Source organism: Budorcas taxicolor, chromosome 8 (genome assembly GCF_023091745.1).
Source record: "Budorcas taxicolor isolate Tak-1 chromosome 8, Takin1.1, whole genome shotgun sequence".
Classification (NCBI taxonomy): domain Eukaryota; kingdom Metazoa; phylum Chordata; class Mammalia; order Artiodactyla; family Bovidae; genus Budorcas; species Budorcas taxicolor.
In genome coordinates, this window is record NC_068917.1 from 92,849,615 (window position 1) to 92,868,756 (window position 19,142).

General features: G+C 45.8%; 1 protein-coding gene across 1 annotated transcript in view; it reads left to right on the forward strand.

Annotated features, from left to right (window-relative positions):
* Positions 1 to 377: 377 nt before the first annotated feature.
* The window catches only part of TMEFF1 (transmembrane protein with EGF like and two follistatin like domains 1), a 144,591-nt gene continuing 125,826 nt past the window's right edge, over positions 378 to 19,142 (forward strand). The window contains exons 1-2 of the mRNA XM_052645070.1: positions 378 to 489; positions 16,580 to 17,030. Of these exons, the coding sequence (XP_052501030.1) occupies positions 16,613 to 17,030 (418 nt within the window). The 5' untranslated portion in view covers positions 378 to 489; positions 16,580 to 16,612. The remainder of the gene's footprint in view (positions 490 to 16,579; positions 17,031 to 19,142) is intronic.

Below are 19,142 nucleotides of genomic sequence, written 5' to 3' on the forward strand. Positions count from 1 at the left end.
CATGGCCGCCAAGTCCCTGGCGACAAATGCATTCTTTTGTTGTCCATGGAAATGAAACAGTTTTTGAGGCCCTTCAGGAGCTCGTCCCCCAAGGTGGGAAGACGGGACTCAAATCAGCACAAGGATGTCGGGCAGCAGGGAGAGGGGTGGATAGGCGGGAGACCCCCTGCGCCCCGCCCCAAACCTCGGGGGAGGTCGGCGACCGCGTCTCGGGGAGGTGGGGACTGCGCGGGGCCGCGCTCCCGCCCTCCTCGGCGCCTGCGGACCCGCAGGCGGCGGGCGGCCCGCGAGGGGGCGGCGGCTCCCGGGCTTTGTGGCCGCTGCGCGCGCGGCGGGGCCTGGCCGGCCGGGGGCGCGCCGCCGCCGCCCGGCGCTCCGGAGCCCGCGGCCCTCCCGGCCGCCCAGCCTGCGAGAGGAGTCGAGGCCGCCCGCGCTCGCATCTCGCCGGCCCCTCCCCCGATCGCCGCGGCCGCTGCGCCGCCGCTGCAGGTAGGAGGCTCCCGGGGCAGGCGGGTCGCAGCGGGGCGGGGGCGCGGGCCAGGCGTGCGGGGGCTGCGGGGCCGGTAGGGCGCGCTTCCGGCCCAGGCGCCACGACCCCTGCCCCGCAGGCCCGACGGCCACCTCCGCGCGCTGCGATGGGACTCGGTGAGTGGGGCCGGCCTGCGGCGTACAAAGCCCCAGGGCGCGGACCTCGGGGAGATTCAGCGACGTACCCGGGGTCTGGGGACTCTGGACTCCGAGGGCAGAGGAGCGGCTTGCGGGGGTGGGGGAGAAAGCTGATGACCCTCAGTGCCGGCGTCTCCCCATCTCAGTGTCCTCACAGTATGCCAGGCACTGTGCTCGCGCTTTTGCATACTTGTCTTCTTTAAGACCCCTTGTGTCCCTTACAGAGGTGTGAGGGGAGGGGGTCCCTCATTCTGGGGCCGAGCGCGGAGCATCACAGCGGTGCCCGCCTGACCTTGGGAAAGCGCCTTTACTCCGAGCCCTGGCTGCAGCTCCTGTAAATGAGAGTGGGTGGGGGAGAGGGATGGTGGCTGAGAGTGCGTGGTGTAATGCCTACCCGCAGGTGCTATTGTGAGAGATGAGGTACGCAAATGATCATACATATTGAGCACTTTCTACATATCAGGCCTGGGTACCAAACAGTTGGCATGAGTTATCTAATTAAATCATCATGCTGGCGCTGTGATGTAGCTACTGTAAATTGCACTAGTAATCTTTATTTAGGAGTAGGAAATAGAAAAGAATTTAGCCTCCCTATTCTGATTAAGGAAATTGGGTGTTTCTTAGGCATGGTCACATTTAAGGTTACAGATGTCCCTGCAATGTCAGGAGAGCAGTTGTGGGATATATTTATTACACATTTAAAACCGGGAGGTAGGATAATATCAGGGCCAGGGGTGTGCATTTCAGCATCATATAAGTCAGTTGTGTTACCAAGGAAATTGTCAAGTATTAATTCAAAAACATAGTTCCAGAGTTAGGACTGAGGACTGCTCTGGGAGTTTGGGGCCAGAGAGACAAGGGGTGGACTAGGAGGAAATGGAGGATTCTGAAGCCCTGAGTGGAGAGAGGGACCTGTGACCACAACCCCAGCAGTTTTCTGGACCAAGATTTCATCCTGCCCTTAGAGACCAGGCATCCTATCTGGAAGGAGGGAAGGGGGACGGGTGGGGGAAGGATCCAGGGGCAAGATCAATGGATTGTCTCTTCTTACTCCTAGGCCACCCCAGAAGTATTCAGCTGGGTTGAGAGCTGGATGACAGGGCCTCCTAAAGCACCATGGTCCCTTCCCATGATTCTTTACATTCTTTTAATATGTTTGAGGAGATTGGGATGCTCACCAACCCTAAAGATTGGTAAGATGCTTAAAATACAAAGACCTAATTGATGTAATGAAGAAGTGTGGTTGAATACAGCTCCCTTGGTTGGATAAGCAGTGGGCCTGAGGATATTATTTGGGGGTTCAGTTTGGAATGAGGAGAACTGGAAAGATTCTGGACCCTGAAGAAAAAAGAGAAAGGCAGGAAGGCCCAGGCACTGTACCCTGGGGCAGGGGGTAGAAGGAGCACTGAGGTCCCCAGAACACCATGTGCAGAATACCTACCCAGCCCCCTAGTGCTCGAGTACCCAGAAGGTTCCCCTCTTCTCCCAGCTTGTGACTGCATCTTCCTTGAGTGTTGTGGAAGGTCGGGGCTCGACTCAGGCTGACTTTTCTCCTGAGTGAGCAGGAAAAGCTTCTTGGAGAAGCGTTGTTTGAAAAGCAGTCTTGAAGGACAGGGTGTTTGGACACAGAGTGATGGTGAAAGTAGGAGTCCTGTGCCTAGTAAAAAGAGCAGGTGCTTTGGAGAGACAGATAGTGGGAGGTTTGAGTTCCAGGTCTGCCATTTCTCAGCCATGTAATTTTTTGCAAGGATTAAATAATGGTTTTTCAAGTGCCAGATAGGGAGCTCAACAAGCACTAGGACCTTTTCCCCTGTCCACGGTGACATTTGTTTAACTCTTGTCTCTGGAGCACCAGTCTTATGCTGAGTCATGTGCTTCATGCTGGGGACCCAGAGATGAGTCAGAAATTATGTATTTCCTTTAGGAATTTCCCAGCCTAGTGAAGGAGATGGACACAATGAGCAAATTAAAGAAAATAAGGGAAGTGCAATTATCTACAGCTGGCAATGAGCTCACAGGAGAGTAACTCATTCATTCTGGATAGAAGACTCAGGGCTAACTATCTCTTTAACAAGATTTAACAAGATGAGGTGTTATCATAGAGGTTTTGAATGCAACACCAACTCTTAATTTCTTTTTTTTACCTATGTCTTGTCTTTGCCCTGATAGTCTCTCTTTTTATTATTATTATTATTATTCTCTCTCTTAAAAAAAAAATACAACCTAGTTGCAGTGTGTACATAGTTGTTAAGCTGCCTCAAACTCATTTTAGGAGGAAGCTATTATAAATAAAATCAACATAATAGCCTGGGTGTTAGTTAAGGAAGCCTTCACAAAAATTTCATGAGAGTTGGACGTTGAGGGGTGAAGATAAGCCCTTGGTGGACTTTGGGGTAAAGGATTCCAGCCAGAGGAAGCCCCATGTCCAGAGGCATGAGAACACAACAAGTTCAAAGGCATGAAGGTGAGTTTGGCCTGGCTGGGTTGAAACGTACAGGGAAAGGGTGTTGTGGGATGTGGTGGTGGGGGCGGTGGGGGCACTGTAATTGGGGCCAAATCTGGAAAAGCCTTGGATGCCTTGTGAGCAGTTTGGACTTTATCACCAGAGGTCTACATGCTGGACTGTGTCATCATCACTGTGTTTTAGGAAGATTCCTTGAGGGGCCAGAAGTTTGGGAGGTCATTTTGGGAGACTAGAGCTCACTGTGGACACAGGCAATGAGGATGGGGGCGGAGAGAAGAGATACACAGGTAAAATGTGAAGTAGGTCTTGATGAGTGGTTCCATGGGATTGAAGAGCACACTGAGGTTTCTGCTTTCAGCCAAGTTAATGTGGCTGAAATCATCAGAAATTGGAGGTTTGGGAATGAATAATTCATTTGCTTTGGGAGACTGCTGAGGTACCCATAATAAACAGCTAGATGGAGGTGGCCAGGAGACTACTGGAAATGTATGTGGTGTTGAGGGGAGAGGATGGGGCTGGAGAGAGGTTCTTCCTGACATCCCTACTTTCTTGCAATCAAATGCCAAGAATCAGCTATGTGCTCAAGATACAAATAAAATATAGTTGCAAGCCACAGGAGCTCATACTTGGATAGGGGACCCCCTGAGGCTATGGATAGACTAGTACAGACTAATTCTGAGGCTGAAGGAAAAGGTAAATACGTGGGACCCTGGGCCCTGCGACTTGAAAGCTGTTGTTGCTGAAGAGGTGAGTGTTGCTGAAGAGGAGATTGTCCTCAGATGAGAAGCAGGCTGGAGCGGGAACACCTAAGTAAGGGGACTTTCATTTTGTAAAAGCACTTTCTGTGGAGGGTACTTGAATAATGATCCCAAGGGAATTTCAGGGAGACTGAGATAGTGTGGGAAGATGGTTTGGGATGGAGCTGTGGGGGAGGGGAGCGGAGGGGTCAGGACCTTTAAGAACCTTCCCCTGGTTGGCAGAGGGAACCATGAGGGGTGTGAGGGACAGGAGGTGGGAGCCCCTCGCCTTAAAAACACAGGGCTGGTTCTGCTCACGGTCACACTTAGACACAGATGGTAAAAATAAACACTTCCCGGTTACTTGGCCACCTGGAGTGGGTGGTGAAGGGGAAGAGGAGGGAGAGCACCAGAGGGAGCAAGTTTAGTGCTGGGTATAGACTGGAAAACCTTCTAAAGGAAAGAAAGAAGGCAGAGAGGGCACAGGTGAGTGGCCATCCTGAGTAGAGAGGTCTGAACACGTGAGAGCAGGCACATGGCAAGGTGTGCACGGGAACAGGAATGTCTGATTATTCTTAACCTCTGTGACAGATGGAGGAGGAAATGGCAACCCACGCCAGTATTCTTGACTAGGAAATCCCATGGGCAGCGGAGTCTGGCTGTTTGGAGTCCATGGGGTCGCAGAGAGTCAGACATGACTGAGTGACTGAGCATGCACCGTGTCAGATGAAATCAGGAAGGCGTCGTAGTTCTAGCTAAGCCCTTAAAACTGACATACAGGGACTTCCCTGGTGGTACAGTGGATAAGAATCCACCTGCCAATGCAGGGGCCACAGGTTCGATCCCTGGTCCAGGAAGATCCCATATGCTGCGGGCAACTAAAGCCTGTGTCCCACAACTACCGAGTCTGTGCTCTAGAGCCCGTGAGCTGCAACTAATGAGCCATAACTATGGAACCTAGCGTGCTCTAGGGCCTGAGAGCCACGACTAATGAGACCCTGGGCTGCAACTACTGAAGCCCATGAGCCTGCAACAAGAGAAGCCACTGCAATGAGAAGCGTACGGACCGCAACCTGCTCACTCCAGCTAGAGAAAGCCTTCACGCAGCAACAAAGACCCCGTGCAACCAAAAATAAATACATACATTTAAAAAGTTTGGTGTACAGTACAGCAGGATTTATAAGATGAAGCCATGAAATGATTTTTGTTAGGATAAATCGTTGATCAAAGGAGAAATTTAAGATAGTGGAACATCTAGATATAATTAGTTAAAGAAAGTGCAAATGGCGAGCAGGTTAGCTTCAACATATATTTCCCCTGTATGTATTTCCCTGCTGTATTCCAGGTGCTCTTCAAGGGGCTTGGGCTACAGTAGTGAGGGAGGGGTCCATCACTTGCTTTAGACATTTCACTTAGAACTAACCTACAGAGTTAAACCTGGGCTAACCTCCCCTAAACTGCTGAGTTCGCTCTATTCTGTTGCAGTGCTCTCTTTCTTTGGCTAGTAGCCCCACTAGCCTCATAAATAATCAGAAAATGCCGTCTATGTGTCTTTGGCAAAGGACCATGGAAATTAGGTTGCAGAAAAACCATTGTAACAGCGTTGTTAGTGTGGGCTACAGCACTGGATGGGGCTTTAGAGAACATGCATGGTAGTTTTATAATTTAGAGATGAGGAATCAACAGGAGGAAAGGGGACTTGCCTAATGGCACAGAGTGAGTGTCAGAGTTGAGGGCAGTGGCCTCAAGCTTTCAGTAGGGGTAATGGGGAAGGCTTGAGGGTACCTAGCCAAAGGGCATCTTGGTGGTGAGAGGGTTCCAGAGAAGAGATATGGCGGGAGGGGTTGAAAACAAATAATGAAGCTTCACTTTTAGCCCCTCCCCTGTCTCTAGGAACCCGTGTAGCTTGCTCTGAGACTCAGTTTCCTCATCTGTAAGGTGAGAAGGTTGGATTGAAGTCCCTTGTGAGTTTAACATGTTGGGATCAATGTTGTTCCCTAAAAAAGGTGGTTTGGGGGGATGCTGAGAGAGGAGACAGTCAATAGACCAGGATAGGAAATAGCCTTTCTACGCTTTAGAACAAACTGATCACCCATAACCTGTGGCCAGGACCCCCTTCAGGGAGTTGGCTGCCATGTTTCCTGCAGCTCACTCGCCGATTCTGTATACTCTCCTCTCCAAAGTTGCCCTGCTTTGTTCTAGTGGCAGTTCTGATTCCAGTCTGTGCTGATGGGAGTTAAGGTCCTTACTCTAGGTCCTCCCCAATCTTGGACTCACACCCCTGGGCACATTTCTTTCTCTGTGCGTATCACACTGCCTTGTCACCGGTCCATCCACAGTACACTGTGCTGCATTGTGTCTTCACTGGACCGTGATCTCCTGAATTTGTTTTGTTTTGTTTTCTCCTGAATCTTCAGACATACCCCTCCCCCGTCCAGTGCCTGCACACGCAGGTGCTTCTTTAATCCTCGTGCATTCTCTTTGCCTCTGCTTTCTCTTGATCCCCCACCATAGTGTACACACACACGCATCCTGGCCATTTCTCACTTTGAAACAGCCCCTGGCACGCACTGCCTCTTCTCCATTAACTCACCGCCACTCAGAATCCAGGCCCTTCCTTATCAATTATTTATCTGCATGATCTCCTTCAGCGCTCTCTGTTCATATCCTATACATTCTTAAAAGATCTAGCTCAGATGTCCTCTCTTGTTCATGAAGAGTGCAAATTAACCTCCTCCCCCTTCTGAATGCGCAGGGTGCTTTGTCCTGTGTTATGGTCTCAGTGTGCCTGTCCTTCCGGTTGTCAGTTTCTGCATGCCGCTGCTCCTTCCAGGCTCTGTGGTTCAGACTGTCTTTGTATCTGCCACATATTCTAGGACAGTACTGAGCCTTTGGCAGGAATTCATTACATATCTGTTGACGGGGGGTTTTTTTTGCCAGTGAATAGAAGAACCAAAAAGTATTTGAGTGTATGTTGTATTTAGACCACTGTTTGACTTGTGGAAGCAGTTCAGTATGGTTGAGAGGGGTGGAAAGAACTAAAATTTATTGAAGATCTAGTCTATGCTTCTTGACTCCCATTGCAGGACAGTCATATAGAGGGACTAAGGCAGAGTAGGGGGTATTACTTCATCTTACTACAGATGAAGCATGAGGTTAATTGACGTGCCCAGAGTCACACTGCTAAGTGAGTGCTAAAGTTAAGATTTGAGCCCAGGTTTTCTGCATCCAGTGTCTTCACTTTAAGAGCAGTAGTTCATATCCTAACAGCTGTCTGAAGTCCCAGTGTCACGATTTTTGGTCATGGTTCTTACAAAGGGCAGTAGAGATCAAATCTGGCCAACTTTCTCTAGTCTTTGCCCAAATTTTAGGACTTCGTTTCATCCTTAGTGGACTTAGAATATTATTGGCTGGTGTATTAGTCACCTTGGCCTGCCATAATAAAATACCACACACTGGTTGGGGGTCGGCGGGGGTGGGGGGAGGGGGGCTTAAACAACAAAAGTTTATTTCTTTCAGTTCTGGAAGCTTAGGAAGTCCAAGATCAAGGTGCCAGTAAAGTAGGTTTCATTCTGAGGCCTCTTCTCTTGGCTTGTAGGTGGCTGCCATCTCTGTGTGCTCACACGACCTCTTTGTAACCAGCGGCTGGTGGTGGTTGGGGAGGCAGGGAACAAGAGCTCTCTTGTCTTTTCTTATTAGGTCACTAATCTTCTTGAGCCAGGACTCCACCCTTATGACCTCATTCCATCTTGTTGTTGTTATTCAGTCATTCAGTCCAACTCTTTGCGACCCCATGGACTAACAGCATGCCAGGCTTCCCTGTCCTTTACCATCTCCTGGAGCTTGCTAAAACTCATGTCCATTGAGTCAGTGATGCCATCCAGTCATCTCGTCCTCTGTCTTCCCCCTTTCCTCCTGCCCTTTATCTTTCCCACCATCAAGGTCTTTTCTAATGAGTCTATTCTTCCATCAGGTGGCCAAAACATTGGAGCTTCAGCTTCAGCATCAGTCCTTCCAATGAATATTCAGGACTTTTTTCTTTAGGATTGAGTGGCTTGATCTGCTTGCAGTCAGGGACTCTCAAGAGTCTTCCCCAACACCACAGTTCAAAAGCATCCGTTCTTCAGCGCTCAGCCTTCTTTATGGTCCAGCTCTCACATGCATACGTGACCACTGGAAAAACCACAGCTTTGACTAGATGGACCTTTGTTGGCAAAGTAGTGTCTCTGCTTTTTAACACACTGTTTAGGTTTATCGTAGCTTTCCTTTCAAGGAGCAAACATCTTTTAATTTCATGGCTGCAGTCACCATCTGCAGTGATTTGGGGGCCCCCCAAAATAAAGTCTGCCACTGTTTCCATTGTTTCTCCATCTGTATGCCATGAAGTGATGGACTGGATGCCATGATCTTCATGTTTTGAATGTTGAGTTTTAAGTCAGCTTTTTCACTTTCCTCCTTCACCTTCATAAGAGGCTCTTTAGTTCCTCTTTCATTTCTGCCATAAAGGTGGAACCATCTGCGTATCTGAGGTTATTGATATTTCTTCTGGCAATGTTGACTCCAGCTTGTGGTTCTTCATCCAGCCCAGCATTTCGCATGATGTACTCTGCATATAAGTTAAATAAACAGGGTGACAATATACAGCCTTTCTCAATTTTGAACCAGTCCATTTGTCGTTCCATGTTCAGTGCTAACTGTTGCTTCTCGGCCTGTTTTCTCATTCAATCTTAATTACTTCCTTAAAAGCTTATCTCCAAATACAGTTACTGTGAGGGTTAGGGTTGTAACAAATAAGTTTTTTTAGGGGGATGGGTTGAATACAAACATTTAGTCCCCTAACAGATGGATTTTTAAGGTGGATATTAAATGTACTTATTACAGTCTTCCGGTGGTTTAGTCAGTGTTATTGTTTTGGGAATTGTGCTGATTATTTCCTCTTTGTTCTTTTATAGTATTGAAATCCTGCTATTTTATTTAGTTCTGTCTATGGGTCTTTGCTTAGCCCAAGAGGAATTTCCATCGTATTTGGATTTTGCTATTTTATTTGACCATTTTTACTTTCGTGCAGCTTTTGGTGTACTGATTATTTTATCACATATGATACTCTTCTGTGCATGGTAGGCAGTTTTATGTCCACATCAAAAGACATGGATTCATTAAATTTTGCCGAGGGCCCACAAGGTGAGGGTCTCTGGTCTGCTTGTTGTCCTACAGCAATGCATCTGCACTCTGTCTAGCAGAACAACGGACGGAAAAGATGATCCATACTGAGTAGAGCTGGGGGGAGTTTTTAATAAAAGTTGATGCAGCAGAGGCTTGATATGTTGTCATATATAACCAGTTATGGACATTCCTGAGCAGTTTGAAGCTGGAAGGTGCTTTCTAGTCTCGGCGTTTCTACTAATAAGCTGTGCCTGGACATCTCCTTCTCTGGGAAGTGTTCGTTTACTTAGGACTGTCAGTCAGGTGCTCCAGCACAATGTCAGCGTCCAGTCTGTCCAGTCTCCCTGAGGTGTGAAAGCTCCATATTATTGCTACAGTTACTTTTCAGACACACATTCTTAGCAGATCAACAGTGGACATTATTTCAGTGCCCTGGTTAGAGTGAGAGCAAGGCACCTGGGTGGGGGTGGGGGTCTGGGGACCCTGGGTTTGAAGGAAAGGGGAGGGGGGAGCCAACAAATGGAGAAGGGCAGAAGCAGGCATAGTTCCTAGGCTGCTCTGCCTTAGGACCTTTCCCTGCTGACAGTTAGATTGCTGATTGACAAGGAATTTGAGCAGGGGCACTAGAGGCTGTCGCTAGGTCTGAAAGAAGTGGGCTAAGTAGAGCAGAGAGCAGCCTGGGCATGGAGTCAGACCTGGGTTTAAATCCTGGTTCTGCTACTTACTATTTGTGTGACTACAGGCAAGTTACTGAGCCTCATTTTTCTGATATGGGAGACACGAATAATAATTGGTTAGTGGAGATGTATAGCCCACTTCAGAAGACTGTTGGGGAATCCATAGAGGACCTTTGGGGTACTCTGTCTCATACCAGAATCCTTCTATAGCCCGTCAAGATGCAACCACATGGCCAAGGGAGGCCTGCTGTTCTACAAAATTAGGCAAAGTGAATTGGTAACTTTTGATTTACTTAGCTAGTAATTAAATAACAGTTTAGTTAATAGGCTATTAATGGTCCCCAGGTGTTGGTAATTCTGAATATCTGCTTTTGAGAGAGTTGTATAATTTCTTCTGGTACTTTCCTAGTTTTTTTGTTTCAGCAGTGTAACAAATGATGCTCTCAGGGGCTATTTTGGGGAGGATTAAATGATATAGTGCATATTAAGCGGTTAGTATAGTGTCATGCCTACAGTATAGCCTCAATAATGGTTATCTGCTATTGTTATTACTGCTCTTATTAGAGACCGAACTGGCCGCAGTTGGGTTGAGATCCTTGATGAATTTAGATCCCCACCAGCCCACCACCACCTGGTGGCAGTTAGTGGTACTGCACACCTTTTGAGGAGGAATTATTAAAGCGCTTGGAACTAATTCCCTGTAGTTTCAATTCCACTAAGTATCACAGGGACTTTGTTAGGCAAGAGTGTGGCCTATTTGCTTGGGAGCTGCAATTCATATATCACTAAACAATGAAGGGACATATTTTTCACTTCCACAGTTGGCACAGATTATTAAAAAATGTTAACAGCAGAAGTCAATCAAGTGGGAATATCAGTTGGTACACCATTTCTGAAGGACAATGATGGAACAAGTCTTGAGCGTTTTTTTTATCTTTTTTGGCAACTGTTCCTCTCCTGGGAATTTATCTTGAAGAAATAATCAAGGATAGGAAAAAGAGGTTTATTTAGAAAGAAAATGTATATTGTGTATAAGATATTATTACCTTTAATAGAACAAAATAGCAAACAATCCCGTTTTCATTTGGGAATCAGGTTCCCAATCCTCATAGCAGTGATTCTTAAAAAGAGTGGGGCATGGGAGAAGGTAGACATCTGGGGGCAGAAGAGTTGGGGTGGGGATCATATAGTGTAGTGTGTAGGTTAAGAACATTTGGTATACCTATTGATTTCATAATAAAAACTATAGAACGTAAAACATAAACCATAGAACATAAAATTGAACCTAGACATCTTGGTAGACAGAGATACTATAGGAAGAGATATATTGTAAGGAGCATGTGTTAATAAATTTCAGTTTGGGAACATTACTTTATAGGGAATAAGAGTATTGATGAAGGGGAAATTAATTTTTGACCTCTGGGAAAGATGGGGTCTGAATTGGATGGATCATCATAGGAACATTAGAGGCACGTGGCTGAAGCATAGGCCTGGTAATTTAGCGGTTCAGGACTTGTCTCCAAAGGTAAATTCTCCTCCCATGGACAGAGGAGCCTGGCAAGCTACAGTCCATGGGATTGCAAAGAGTCGGACACTACTTAGCAACTAAACAACATTTCTCTTTGCCCAAGACCTGAGAGCCAAACCACCTCTGGCTTGTCTAAAGCTCTAGATTTTTAATGTGGATGTGTTCATAATGAATGTGAGGGCAGGCACCTTGTATCTGGAGACACTGATCACACTGACCTTAACTTTTGGGAGGAAGTGGTACATGGTGGAAGACCCAGACCAGGTTCTATTGCCCTCATGTTAAGTCCACATTTCCTTGGCTTCTGTTTAAAGGTTCTCTGATCTGGCCAGGTCCCCTCCACACTCAGGTCTCCCAGATTTCAGTTATTTACAGCTGTAGTTGGGACTTCCCTGGGGGTCTAGTGTTAAGAATCTGTCTTGGGATGCAGGGAATGCGGGTTCAATCCCTAGTCTGGGAACTAAGATCCCATGTGCCTCAGAGCAACTAAGCCCACATACCGCAACTAGAGAGTCTGCAACGAAGGATCCTGCGTGATGCAGTGGGAGTTCCCTGAACCGCAACTAAGACCGACACAGCCAAATAAACATTAAAAATAAAAAACTACAGTAACCCCTCCCCACACATAGTATGTGAAGAGCTGACTTGTATAATGGTGTGAATTTAAGTCAGTGTTTTAAAACTTAAAAGCCACAGTCTTTCTCCTCCACCCTAACTGTGCAACTTTTCAAATATGAAGATCAAGAGGATAATTTGATGGATCTTAGTGTACCCGTCACTCTTATTCAGATGTCCCGTTTTTTGGCCAGTGGGGCTCCTTTCAAGTTAGTTTCTGTTTCTTTTCATAGCGGGCTGGTCAGTTTTAAATGGTCTGCATCGTCAGTGTCTTGATACTTGTCTGTTATTCTGAAAACTCAGAGGCTTGAAGAACATGAAGAGGACGGGGCGTATCAGCCCTTTCCACAAAGAGGGCAATGCAGCGCTTGCTTATTGCTGCATTCTCTGTTGCTTAGCGACATTCTTGCCACGATGAACCTGAGAGATTAATTCTGTAGGAAGTTTTCTGTGAATAAAAGATGTGGGAGAGTATGTGGTCATAAAACACATAGGTTCAGTGGAATAAGACATTTATTAAGCATCTGTTGCGTGAAAGATGCTGGTTCAGCACTGGGGAGGATGGCAAGATGACCTAGGGAGTCATAGTTGAGTAAGAGATAATTGTGAAATGGTACTAAGAATACCAGGTGACTCAAACTCACAGAGGCAGAGAGTAGAACAGTGCATACCAGGGACTGGAGTTGGGAGTGGGGGAAATGGGGAGATGTTGGTTAAGGGGGTACAAGGTGCGGTTATGTGGGATGAGTCAATCTAGGGATCTAAGGTACAGGAATGAGACTATAGCTAATAATGCTGTATTGAATATTGGAAACATGATGAGAGACTAGATTTTAGGTGCTCTCATCACACATAGAAGGTAACTGTGTGAGGAGATATGCTATTTAGCTTGATTGTAGTAATCATTTCACTGTGTATGTTACATATATACAATTTTTAAAAAATATGAAAAGGTATAGCATATTTTTACATTTATTAAAAATATAAAAATCTATGGTTCAGTTCAGTCACTCAGTTGTGTCCGACTCTTTGCGACCCCATGAACCACAGCACGCCAGGCCTCCCTGTCCACCACCAACTCCTGGAGTTCTCTCAAACTCATGTCCATCAAGTCAGTGATGCCATCAAGCCATCTCATCCTCTAACGTCCCCTTTTCCTCCTGCCCTCAATCCCTCCCAGCATCAGGGTCTTCTCCAATGAGTCAGCTCTTCGCATGAGGTGGCCAAAGTACTGGAGTTTCAGCTTCAGCATCAGTCCTTCCAATGAACACCCAGGACTGATCTCCTTTAGGATGGACTGGTTGGATCTCCTTGCAGTCCAAGAGACTCTCAAGAGTCTTCTCCAACATCACAGTTCAAAAGCATCAATTCTTTGGCACTCAGCTTTCTTTATAGTTCAACTCTCACATCCATACATGACCAATGGAAAAACCATAGCCTTGACTAGACGGACCTTTGTTGGCAAAGTAATGTCTCTGGTTTTTAATATGCTAATCTATGGTATATAGATTCTAATAATGATAAGCGCATGTGTGCTAAGTTGTGCCCGACTCTTTGTGACCTGATGGACTTTAGCGTGCCAGGCTCCTCTGTCCGTGGGATTCTCCAGGCAAGACTATTGGAGTGGGTTGTCATGCCCTCCTCTAGAGGATCTTCCTAACCGAGGAACTGAACTTGCATCTCTACGTCTCCTGCATTGGCAGGTGGGTTCTTTACCACTAGCACCAATGTCATGCGGTGTGGCCAAAAATAAATAAAATAAAAATTCCTTAATTGGTAAAGGATATAGACTGTGCTATATGTATAAAATGGACTATCCTTTGGCAATAACAAAGAATGAAGTATTGATATGCACCACAATGTACACAGACCTCAAAAACATTATGCAAAGTGAAAGAAGCAAGTCACAGATTATTCCATTTGTATGAAATGTCCAGGAAAAAAAAAGAGGGGCATTGGACTCAATCTTTAAAGTGTTCAGGCCCTTACACCTCTGAAATTATATTAATTATTTACATGGAACTGTACACTTTTAAAAGTGGCCCTTATAGCTTAAGGATCACAGACTCCAAGTCCTCATTTTAAAGATAAAGAAACTGAGGTTCCTCTAAGAGCATGGACCTATCTGCAGCCACAAACATAGTGATGGAAATGTCAGATCTTCTGGGGTGATTTTGGATGATTCTAAAATCTTGGTAGTGTTCATATTATCTGTTATATTACGCCACTCAGTGCCTTCTCTTATCTTCAGCTGTAACAAAACTTTGAGAGACCTGTGTAGTTCAAAAGGTGCCTAACATGAATTTGAGGAATTATCAGTTCCTTAATGTTTCAGTTCAGTTCAGTTAATTGCTCAGTCGTGTCCGACTCTGCAACCCCATGAACTGCAGCACGCCAGGCCTCCCTGTCCATCACCAACTCCCAGAGTTCACTCAAACTCACATCCATTGAGTCAGTGATGCCATCCAGCCATCTCATCCTCTGACGTCCCCTTTTCCTCCTGCCCCCAGTCCCTCCCAGCATCAGGGTCTTCTCCAATGAGTCAGCTCTTTGCATGAGGTGGCCAAAGTATTGGAGTTTCAGCTTCAGCATCAGTCCTTCCAATGAACACCCAGGACTGATCTCCTTTAGAATGGACTGGTTGGATCTCCTTGCAGTCCAAGAGACTCTCAAGAGTCTTCTCCAACACCACAGTTCAAAAGCATCAATTCTTCAGCACTCAGCTTTCTTCATAGTCCAACTCTCACATCCATACATGACCACTGGAAAAACCATAGCCTTGACTAGATGGACCTTTGTTGGCAAGTTAATGTCTCTGCTTTTGAATATGCTATCTAGTTGGTCATAACTTTCCTTCCAAGGAGTAAGCGTCTTTTAATTTCATGGCTTCAGTCACCATCTGCAGTGATTTTGGAGCCCCCCAAAATAAAGTCTGACACTGTTTCCACTGTTTCCCCATCTATTTCCCATGAAGTGACGGGACCCGATGCCATGATCTTCATTTTCTGAATGTTGAGCTTTAAGTGAACTTTTTCAGTCTCCTCTTTCACTTTCATCAAGAGGCTTTTTAGTTCCTCTTCACTTTCTGCCACAAGGGTGGTGTCATCTGCATATCTGAGGTTATTGATACTTCTCCTGGCAATCTTGATTCCAGCTTGTGCTTCTTCCAGCCCAGCGTTTCTCATGATGTACTCTGCATAGAAGTTAAATAAGCAGGGTGACAGTATACAGCCTTGATGGACTCCTTTTCCTATTTGGAACCAGTCTGTTGTTCCACGTTTAGTTCTAACTGTTGCTTTCTGACCTGCATATAGGTTTCTCAAGAGGCAGGTCAGGTGGTCTGGTATTCCCATCTCTCTAATTTTCCACAGTTTATTGTGATCCACACAGTCAAAGGCTTTGGCATAGTCAATAAAACAGAAATAGATGTTTTCTAAAACTCTCTTGCTTTTTTGATGATCCAGAGGATGTTGGCAATTTGATCTCTGGTTCCTCTCCCTTTTCTAAAACCAGCTTGAACATCTAGAAGTTTGCTGTTCACGTATTGCTGAAGCCTGGCTTGGAGAATTTTGAGCATTACTTTACTAGTGTGTGAGATGAGTGCAGTTGTGCGGTAGTTGGAGCATTCTTTGGCATTGCCGTTCTTTGGGATTGGAATGAAAACTGACCTTTTCCAGTACTGTGACCACTGCTAAGTTTTCCAAGTTTGCTGGCATATTGAGTGCAGCACTTTCACAGCATCATCTTTCAGGATTTGAAATAGCTCCACTGGAATGCCATCACCGCCACTGGCTTTGTTCATAGTGATGCTTTCTAAGGCCCTCTTGATTTCACATTCCAGGATGTCTGGCTCTAGGTGAATGAGAGAAACAAATTAACACAATAGAGTTCCACATAGATGTTCAGCTTTTCTTTTTTTTGGCTGTTCTGTACCACATAGGGGCTTCCTCAGTGGCTCAGTGGTAAAAAAAAATCCACCTGCAATGCAGGAGACACAGGAGAGCCAGCTTCGATCCCTGGGTTGGGAAGATCCCCGGAGGAGGGCATGGCAGCCCACTCCAGTGTTCTTGTCTGGAAAACCCCATGGACAGCGGAGCCTGGTGGGCTAACGCCCATGGGGTCGAAAAGAGTCGGGCATGACTGAAGCGACTGAACGCACAGGCATGCACCATGTAAACAGGCTCCACTGGTGGCTCAGAGGTAAAGAACCTGCCTGCCCAGCGGGAGATATGGGTTCGACCCCTGGGCAGGGAAAATCCCCTGGATAGGAAATGGCAATCCACTCTAGTATTCTTGCCTGGAGAATCCAAGGACAGAGGAGCCTGGTGGGCTACAGTCCATGGGATGGAAAAGAGTCAGACACGACTAAACACAATAACCAGCTAACCACAAAATAGCCAAGAGGTGCAGCAAAGATTCTACAGGTTGGGTAGCCATGCCCTTCTCCAGGGGATTCCCCCGACTTAGGGATTGACCCGCTTCTCCTGCATTGCAGATAGATTCTTTACCATCTGAGGCACCAGGGAACCCCCACTTGAAAATCTGTTCTTAAGTAAAAATCCCATTCCTGGTGAACTTCTGAATGTTTTCTTGAGAATATCACAACTCAATATTAAAGAGGGGGGGAAAGTGCCGTGTTTCAGACAACGGAATCAAGTCAGGGATGGAGCTTGAGCTGATGCCTTTATAGCTGGAGTTGATAATGATTGTTTCAAACTTCCTGTTCCAGGATAGCTAACAGCCAGGAGAAACGCAGTGGAAAATGCAAAACAACGAAATCATAAAACCTGCCAAATACTTCTCAGAATTGGAGAAGAGCATCCTGCTGGCGTTAGTAGAAAAGTACAAGTATGTGCTGGAATGTAAGAAAAGCGATGCGCGAACTATTGCCCTCAAGCAGCGCACCTGGCAGGCGCTTGCCCACGAGTACAACTCCCAGCCCAGCGTGTCGCTGCGGGATTTCAAACAGCTGAAGAAGTGCTGGGAGAACATCAAGGCTCGGACCAAAAAGATTATGGCCCACGAGAGGAGAGAGAAAGTGAAGCGCAGCGTCAGCCCGCTTCTGAGCACCCACGTCCTGGGGAAGGAGAAGATTGCCAGCATGCTGCCGGAACAACTGTACTTCCTGCAGAGCCCTCCCGAGGAGGAGCCCGAGTACCACGCTGAGGCCGCTGCCCAAGGTATCGTGCGTGCCAGCCGCTTGCACCTTCCCCTCGGGTAGCCGTTTGACATTGCAGTGTTCAGGTCCTTCATTTCCACGGAGCTTAGGGAAAAAAAAATAACTTTCCTATCAGACTTGACTTTCTTAATTCAGAATTTCTGGATTAGATAGGACATTCAAGTCATGTTGTCCATAAAAACAGAAGCTCTTCTCTCCTTGTGAGAGGTCTCAGTAATCACTATTATCACCTAAGAGGGAAAAATAAGGGGCTGCGTCAATAGAGTTATGAATGAAGTACCTTAGGTGCTTATCTCAATCTATCTTATATATTAAAGAGACTTTGAGGATTTATACTCATTTCAGTCAATCATACGTTTTATCTTTCAAAAGTAGTTTTTGAGGACTGTTGTGTGCAAAGCACCACATTAAGTTCCTCAAAAGGCCATGTTAGGAAAGTGAACTATTTCAAAGTTACCAAAAGTACAGAGGCTAATATACGAAACACCCATTTAGCAGTCACCCAAGTTAAAAACTAGCATTTCTACCTATTATAATATTGTGATCTATAGTTTTGGTTTGTGTACTCCAGGAAACATGAGAAATTCTGGAAAAAATTCATTTTAGTTTTAATATACTTTTTTGAAAAGAGAAAATGTCATACATAATTCTTAGGGAAGTAAAAGAATGTCATGTAATTAAGACTGTAACAGTAGCGGGTCATGGCTTTAAAAAGTTGGAATTAAGGGGCTATTGAAATGTCTCCAGGCAAAAGGGAGGGTGAGAATGCATATAGACAAAGTATCCGTAATTTTTGCCTCTTTTGAGATAGGAAAGATCAGTTTATGTAAAGATTCATGGCAGTTTGCAGAAAATATACCTTGATGCAGAGGAAGATTTCTGGGAAGGCCAGAAAGCTGCTCAAAAGGCCCTCCAAGGACCCAGACAGCAAGGATTTGCCTGGAAAAATCCAACTCTTGGCTCACAGGATGAGAAATTCACTTATTAGTGTCCCGAGAGTAAACTGAAGCTCTGAGGGACTGGTTAATTAAAAGTCACAAGAAACTGTTTAAAACCAAGAATGTTATTCATGTAGAGTGGAAAAGATAATAACATATTTCAGTGAGCACTTTTTTTTTTTCATGTCTGCAGATCATCCTGGGAAGCTTAATTATGATCAAATGTTTGTTTTCTGATCATTTGGCCAAGGTTAAATCTAGGAAGCCAGTTGAATGTCAGGCTACTCATGTGTTGTTTCTCAGGGTAGGATCTCTGTGTTTAAGTTGATTTTTGAGGTCCCCAGCTGGGGAAGCTTCCAGTGTTAATATGAACACTGCCAGCTCTCTCTCCTCCATCCTCACTGCTGCTTCTGTGCTAAAGTGGGGTCCGCTGCTAATTGACAGTGTCCTAGCCTTGGAGATGTTTACAGCTTCAGCCAGTTCCTCTCCATTATGCTGGCCTTGGGTGATTCTGTGTCTGTGAGGCAGTGAAAGGAATGGCGCTGGGGGAGGTGAATCAGCAGGGCTGCTTTTCAGGTTGCTTATATTCCCTGAGAGCTGTTGCTGAGGAAGATGCTGGTGTGGACTGCATGCAGCTCACTTTGCAGATCTGCTGTCTGCATGATTGTGTATTGATGATTGTGTATTGACACTCTTATTTCCCCAGTTTCAAGTTCTTGAGTAGGAACTAGAAAGTCTGTTCTTACAGATTTTTTTTCCTCTTGCTTTTGAGAGGAAAGGATATAACTTATTTACTCATAAACACAATTTCTAAATTTTCAACCAGAAGGAAATAAATGTGGATTCTCAGTGTCCTTCCTGTAGTGATGTTTGCTAGAGATTCACTTGTAAAGAGATTTACTTTAAATTGGATGTGTGTACATATATGGCACATGAGACTTTTTGCTGATGGTTCTTAAGGTACAGCCATATGCTGTCTGGTTCCTGTTTCCAGGTCAGATCTGGAGGGTGGTGGAGAAGTATGTTGCTTTGTCAGTTGGGAACTGGGTCCAAAATAATTTGTATTCTCTAGTAGCGAAGGTACTGGAACTTTCCATACATTAAAGCAGCTTTGAGGTTACCTCACCCATTTTGCATTTCAACTTACTTTTAAGAAAGAAAAAGGAGGCTGGAAC